The following is a 7,510-nucleotide window of genomic DNA, read 5'->3' on the forward strand; positions in this document are numbered from 1 at the left end:
GGTCAGGGGGCCCCAGTTGTGGGGGGAGGGGGCCCCAGGCCCCGGGCCCCAATGAATCTTAATCCGCCCCTGCCTGGGTGCAGGGGCAGAGGCTTCTGTTGAGTCAGTAACAGCTTATTTAGCACAAGCCTCTACCCAGGAAAAGAGAAAGTGTCAACAGTCATCAGTGAGGGAGCCCCAGGTACTCGCTGTGCTGCCCTGTATGCAGCAGCACAGTTATTTTCTCTCCTCCTCTCCCACCTCCCCCTGGCTTGTGCTGCAAAAGTTGCTTTTACCTTATTTCTGTGCTTAAATTGCACACTCCTGTTTCCAGTAGCTTATTTTGGAAGAAAGTTGTGTTTTATATGCAAGATAATATAGCACTATTAATACTCAGCTTTTCCACAGTGCTATTAAACTTCTGCAGATCCTTGCACCACTGGGGTGTTACTGTGGTTTATGGCATATCTGAACCCTGAATGTTCTTTTGAAGCTCTTTTTGCCAGCTAAAAAACTGCACCTACTTTATAGACTTGGTCCTTCAAAAGAATCAAAGGGCACTCAGTGACTTTTCATAGTACACCGAGTAGTTAAAGAATATAATCATTAACCTGCTAGTAACAGAATGGCTTTAGTTGGGCAATTTAGAGAACTTGGTTATCTGGCTACATCAACTAGAAAACCTTGGAGACATGCATCTGTTCTGCACTCACTTGTGTACACTAGCAAAATCAGTGTTTCAGTCATATGACCCAGAAGACCAGCTGCACTGGGGGAGCAGTGTTGTCAGAAGAGATGGGCATTTCTGCTACCATGACACAGGCACCTGTGACCTTAGTATATAAGAAAACAGTTATCATCTTCTGCCGTATAGCACATATAGTAGGTAGGAGCATATAAAAACCACCTTATTGGAACAGACCAAAGACTTGTCCATACCAAAGACTTGTCCATTCTGGCATATCATTTCCTGCTGTGGCCTGGACTGGTAGTTTTGCTGGAAAGTCAGGAGCCCCCTAATATATTGGCAGTGAATTATGAAGTGTCAGTTATAGCCACTCACCTTACACAGGTGACCCTAGCTGTACCACCAGGAGATATCAACAGGGAGCCAGGACACAAAGATGCCTTCATCTTCCCAATTACTAATTCTAATCTTACTCATCAGTTTAGTGCCTCAGGGCCAGTGACTTACCATATAAATCTTTTGCACTCAGTTTGGAAGCTCCATCTGCTTTGCCCATGCTGCCACTACAACACGAAAGAAAAGACAGACCCAGTGAACAACAAATCTAAAGCATCTCTCTTTTGGATTCATGGTGTGATTCTGTTACACTTGAATAGATGGTAACTCTGATCTGGAGTACCTCTCTGAATGGCACGTAGCACTGGCTTTCTGGTCTAGCTTGAATGAGTGTGGAGGAGTGGTAGCAATCACTGCCATGCCAGGGGAGCCAGATGCATTCCCTTCCACTTCTCCACACAGTAGTGGCTTGCACTGTAATGGGTTTGGGAGCCTTGTAGGAAGCTTGCTATTTGCCCTCTAGCTTTAATTTTTGAGGGGAGGGGATCTGACTAGCTTTCCCTTGATGTTTTATTTTCTCCAAAATGTAGGCTCTTGCCTTTGCATTTAGTCGGGCCAAACCTGGAAAGGACACAGGTCTCTGACCTCAAGACTACTGATCCTCACCCACTTTTTCTGCCTTGGTTCTTCCAGAATCCTCTGGTCCTTTCTTGGCAGTAGGGCCTGATGGAACTGAGCTTAGCCTGAACATCAGGTTGCATCTCCATCCAGGTATCAAAGGAGTGCACTTCTTTCTCACAGGCCTGCCTTGCTTCTGCAGTACAATCAACCAAATCCAGATTTTAATCCTCCAGATGGCAGCTCTGTACTACCAGCTAGAGCACTTCATCATTTGTACTGTCCATTTCAGAGAATCTGTTAGAACCCACTTTCTCATACAAAGCTGTTATCCACATGTAGGGCTCTATTTAATCTGAATGTAGTACTGGGATATTCAAGTAGCAGACAGCCCATCTGGGCCAGCCTCATTATAAATACTGTCATGTCAATGGTATCCCTTACTAATATGGAGAATGCATGACTTCAAGTCGGGGGTTCTAAAGGTGGTGGAGTGTGAGTTTATATTAGGGGTGGGCAATTATTTTGGGTGGAGGACTGCTTACTGAGTTTTGGCAAGCCATTGAGGGCCACATGACAGGCAGCCAAGGACAGATAAATATTAATTTTCTAAATTTTTAGGGGCCCCACGGGCCAGATACAATGGCCTGGCAGGCCGCATCTGGCCCACAAGCTGCATTTTGCCATCCACTGGTTTATATACATGAGGAACATGGCCACAGGTGAGCTTGCAGGGGCTGAGGCTGACCCAATTTTGAGCCTGTATGAAGGCCACATTTAAAGAAGTTTAATGGAACAGGTAGGAATAGGATGTCCCAATCTATTGCAATACATGGAAAGAAGTCATTGAAGCTTATGATGACAGTAAGGTTCTTACTTTGCAGAGCCAGAGTTGCTGCTGATAGATCCCTTGAGACTCATATTGCTCTCAGGACACGCAGCTGTAACAGAAACAAATGAGACATGATGAGTGATTAGAAAATTCAGCCTTCTGGTTATGTGACCTGATGAACTGTTTGTGCAACTGTGTGCCTTGCTGTGGGGTGAACTTTGTAAAAGGATCCCAGCCTCTCTTCCTGTGCCCACGATTGATGGTGCATGCAGGTGGTCACCTTAAGATGCACCCAGCTACTTTCCTGCACTCTCCCTACCCTTATCATGGCACCAAGCCTTCTCAGATATAAGCTGAGGGGTTTGATCTAGGATTAAATAAGAGCATAACTGGCCTCATCCTAGTGAGCCCTTAGAGGCAATTTGAAAATGTGCATAGCTATGCTTTATCCCCCCCGCCATTTCCCTTATCTTTCTTTCTTCTCCTTCCTTTCTCTTTTTTATATTCTAATTTCTCTTTCCTTATACTCTACTTTCTGCACATCCTTTCACAGCATCTGATGACGTGAACTTGAGTTCACAAACTTGTGCTGTCTCTATTTTATTTAGTTAGTCTGTAAAGGTGCATATCTACTCTGCCTTCTGATATGCTTTATTTAGTCATACTCTCACCAATGATGAATGCCCTGGGTTATTTTTCATGTACATGTTTGAAAGTTACCTTGTCTTGGAAAATTATTGAGTGTTAGTACAAGGTGCCATGTCAGGTATAAAGCTGCCTTTACCAATATACTCTTTGCATAGCAAATGATAGCACAAGACAGATTTGCAAACACTATTAGCAATCCAGTAGATTACCACAAGGGACTCTGAATGTCCAGCCAGCAGTAGAGAAGCAGACAGCCCAGTTCAGAGATTTACCACATGTGGGGAAAAATGCTTTACAAAAATTGTAAGTAAAGGGAGAGAGTTTGAGAATTATCCAGAATTTCCTTCAGAAAATAAAGCAGCCAGTTAAGGAAGAGCAGACAGAGGAAATACCATATAACCATCTGGGAAGTTTTGTATTTTCAGAGATCCACAATGTTCCTCATAACCCTTCCATGTGAATGCAAAAAATAAGACAAAGCAAAACAAAACAAAACAAAACAAAAAGATTGTAATTTCCAGGCATTTATTCACACTGCAAAATATTAAGAGTCATCTCTGTAGGATCTGGCCACTCAAGTGCCTTATTGTTTCTCTTGCGTGGGCTCAATCTTGGCCCCACTGAAATCGATATAAGATTATCAAAATTTGAAGGAATGTGCCTGATATCTTGACACACATCAGTTAAGTTAAACCAGTTCCAGTGTCCCTGGCTGTGTTTATGAATTGTTTTGCAGCTCATAATGACTGCTGCTTACTCACTTCAGTCCCTGCACTGCTCGTGTCTAATAGATTTCTTTTTGTAAAGTGATATAGGGTAATTGGCAGAGGGAAAATACCCTACTAAGCCCTATTCTATTCTGTTCCTTTTAAGGCTGTTGATCCATTTTAGCCTCCCGGTAGCTGATTGAACTCAGGAACAGTAATGCTCTGTTCCTATATCCCTTTAAACCATCACATCCATATGTAGTCTTATTGAAGTCCCTTCTACTGGATTTAAGTGAGAGCAAAATTCAGCCTGGTGAGTTTGCAGCTTAGCTCCAGAGGTCCCCAAATAGAAATCTACGTTGAGCAAAGTGAAGGGTAATGGAGATGGGCCATTGGTAAATGAGAGTGACCTTGGAAATGTTAGCATTTGTTTTCACCTTCATAAATTCTGTCAGACAGAGAAGAGCTGTGAGATCAAGCTCCACTTTTCCTGCTTCTGTTCAACCAAGCACCCTGCCCATCCGTCTTCCATAGTAGCTGCCTTCACTTGCTGCTCCATTAGCAAATTCAAAATTGCAGGGGAATGGCTGAGTGTTGCAAAATTATTCACAAAGAAGAAGCTGCGTGGAGTTTTATGGATTCTGGGCCAGCATTAAAATGAAGTGTTTTTTTTAATCTGTGCTCAATAATGGTGGCATGCCCAGGGGGAATGTATAGGTGTAGCTGCTGTAGCTATCTGCTGCCAATTAGTATTTGCTGCTTGATGTGTGACCACAGAATACACATCAGCCACAAGGTAAAGTCCCAAGTTCCTCTCTTGTTTGTTAAAGTCCTACTCACGCACAAACACTTCATAGAGTCTCACCTGACCAGGTGTGAGCTCTACCTACATACCTATCGTTAGCAATTCAAGGGGAGGGAAAGGGGAAGGAATAGTACAGGTAAATTCTTCTTGAAGAAAAAAAATGTCATGAAGTATTTTAAGGGTGAGTCATTAGACCTCTACAGCCTCTTCAGCAAGAGAGTGTAAATGACAGCAGATTGAGCAGCACATACTACTGGCTTGCTCCACAATTCCTCAGTCAATATAAGGCCACCCCTTATGGCCCAGGTCTCCCCTCTACACACACAGAACGGGAGATGGGCATTGCCCTACAGAGCCAGCAACCTAAGGGTGCTTGTATACGTGATGCCATTAGCCTGTACAGGTGACAAAAATGTCACTTTGTGGGGCTTAATGGCATCACAGTGTACACGTACAAGACTTTGGGGGTTTTTAAATGACTTTGGATTGTTGCAAACTAAACTACATCCAGATGTTGTTTAGTCTGCAGTGTTGCAAATTGCAATGATGCAGCTGTCAGCTCGCCCCCCAGCCACCGGGAAAAGCAGGAAAAAAGGTTTGGTCCGCTTGCCGTTTCTGCCTTTAGCAGGCACCTGCTGAAGGCAGAAACAGCAAGGGGCCCAATCTTTTTTTTATTTGGTGGAGGCTGCCAACCTCTCTCGCAGCTGGGGGGTGAGCTGCTGGTGGGCCGAGTGGTCCTGAGCTGCAGGGTGCCCTGGTCCTTCTCTCCATGGTGGTGGTGCCCCCCGGGGCCACCTGGGCGGGCTGCTAGAGGGCTGGGTGCTGCCTCAGCTTGGGATCAGGGAAGAGTTGGATCAGGCCAGGTGCTGCCTCTGATGATGAGAGATAGCAGGTGGGCAGAGGAAGCACAGTAAACACGAAGGGACAGCAAAATGACTGATTAGGGAATAAACGGCTGTCCCAGAATACTAGGCGCTTAGGCACTGTCCTGTATTTTGTAGGTGTAACCCATACAAAGACAGCATTTATTTGCTCTGTTTCCTCTGCATGTGGTGTAGCCAGTACAGATTGATGAGTCTGCAGCTGTCTTGCTGATAACACACCGGGTTCTTTCACTCAAGCAGAGGAAGCATATGCATTATACAAACACTATCCCAGAGCTGAGTTATATAACAGATAGATTAGGCCCTTTCTACCCAACAGGCAATTTCACTAGTTGTTGGCTGATGCCTTGTATGTATTGTTATTATGAGTATTTATACTGGGGTAGTCCCAGTTTTGATTTGGCTTCTCCCACCCCCACACACACACACACACACACACACACACACACACACACACACAGGCTAGGGACAGACATTCAAAAAGCCTGAATTGATTCAATCTTTGCAGGTTAGTCTAACCTGGCTAGGCTGAACCAGTTTGTAAGTGTGCAAACATCCCCTCTGGACTGAAGAAATACAGGCACATGCCTGCAGGCTAGAAGCCGGGGGGGGGGTGCTAAAGCAGCCCTCCCTTCCCATCTACAGTGCTGAGCTGAGGGAGGGCATGGCCAGGCCCTGGCAGGGTGCTCTGATTAGGGAGTGGGTCCCCTCTTCCCCTCTCGCTGCTCCTGACCAGCCCAGCAGGGAGTTGATAACAGCATTTAGCAGCCCATAAAGAAAACAAAAGCCTCTCTCATTTGTTCAAGCTCTTCTTAAACAACTTTTTCCAAGAAAGGAGCATTAACAGCTGAAATGTTGATTAGCTCCAAAAAGCCCTGTCCGGTCTGCTTTTGTCCTGTCTGCCTTACATAGACACCTCTCAGCATTAGCTAACATATCACATGCTGGCTACTGTCCCTGCTGTGGGAAAGGGGAGTGGGGAATCCTTGCTTGAGCAGGGAGTTGGGGGGTGGGGGGAGAGGGAGGACAGGAGGAAGCCAGGCAGACCCTGCTGTGTCTGCCCTCTCTGCCAGAGCTTCAGCCAGGGAGCAGAGGGGCAGGGCCAGCCCTGCTCTCTGGAGCAGACAGCCCAGCCCAGGGCTGAAAAGTATCTCAGATGCTCAGGGACTCTGGTTTAAGTTAAACCAGGAAGAGGTCTGGGACAGACATTGCATAAACAGGTTTGACCCAAATCAGCTAAATCTGATACTACATTCAACCAGGTTTATGTCAAACCAGTTTCAGCCTTTCTCAAACTGGTTTATGTGCGCTGAACATCTGTTCTGTTACAGGTTTAAACCAGTGTCTGATTGGTTAAACCGGTTTATGTGTAATGTCTGTCCATAGCCATACTGATACTGTGAAAGGCAGAAAGAAAGAAAGAAGATGGTTCATGCCCCAAGTAGCTTACAGTCTTGAAACAAGACACAAAACAGGAAGCAAGCCAAGTGTTTCAGTGGAAGTAAGCACAGATTTCCAGTCACCTGCCCCCATAATTCTACCCAATTTATTTCTCTGCATAAATAAAATAATAATTTTGTTATTATGTAACTCTTGTCTGATTTCCCCACCCCCTTTCTTTGTCATAAATTAAAGTGTGATAATGCTGCTAATACCTCTCCCTGTTACCTTAAAGGCCTTCTCTGTATTCAAACTTGCATTATGGCATGATGTGAAACTGGTTTAATTAAACCAATGCAAAGCCTTGTGTAGGCATTCTTGATTCACTTTGAATCTGCCCTTTGTGAGTTAAACCCAATGTCTTACTGAACACAGATACATGGGGTAGGTGGGTTTTGAATGATTAAACTAAAATGAGATAACTCAGGTTTAAATCACATGAATTATGAACCTGCGTAGGTCTGTTCTGACTTTGAATATAGACCAGGCCAGGGACAAGAATATAGACCGGGCCAGGGACAAGTGTGAGAGATTGGAGCCTGTTGGCTTCCTCTGGTTCTTTTCTCTGCATGG

General features: G+C 45.0%; 1 protein-coding gene across 2 annotated transcripts in view; it reads right to left on the bottom strand.

The window, feature by feature from the left end:
- Positions 1 to 7,510, bottom strand: part of EPS8L2 (EPS8 like 2) — a 140,531-nt gene that overhangs the window by 92,899 nt on the left and 40,122 nt on the right. Inside the window, exons 2-3 of one of the 2 annotated variants that reach the window (XM_019519795.1) lie at positions 2,499 to 2,562; positions 1,175 to 1,230 (exon numbers count right to left, since the gene is read on the bottom strand). In XM_019519795.1, the coding sequence (XP_019375340.1) occupies positions 1,175 to 1,230; positions 2,499 to 2,542 (100 nt within the window). In that variant the 5' untranslated portion in view covers positions 2,543 to 2,562. Of the gene's footprint in view, positions 1 to 1,174; positions 1,231 to 1,673; positions 1,757 to 2,498; positions 2,563 to 7,510 lie in introns of those variants that run through there. The other variant, XM_019519796.1, reaches the window with a different exon arrangement.

This window comes from Gavialis gangeticus, unplaced genomic scaffold (genome assembly GCF_001723915.1).
Source record: "Gavialis gangeticus isolate Ggan-Ray unplaced genomic scaffold, GavGan_comp1, whole genome shotgun sequence".
Lineage (NCBI taxonomy): Eukaryota > Metazoa > Chordata > Crocodylia > Gavialidae > Gavialis > Gavialis gangeticus.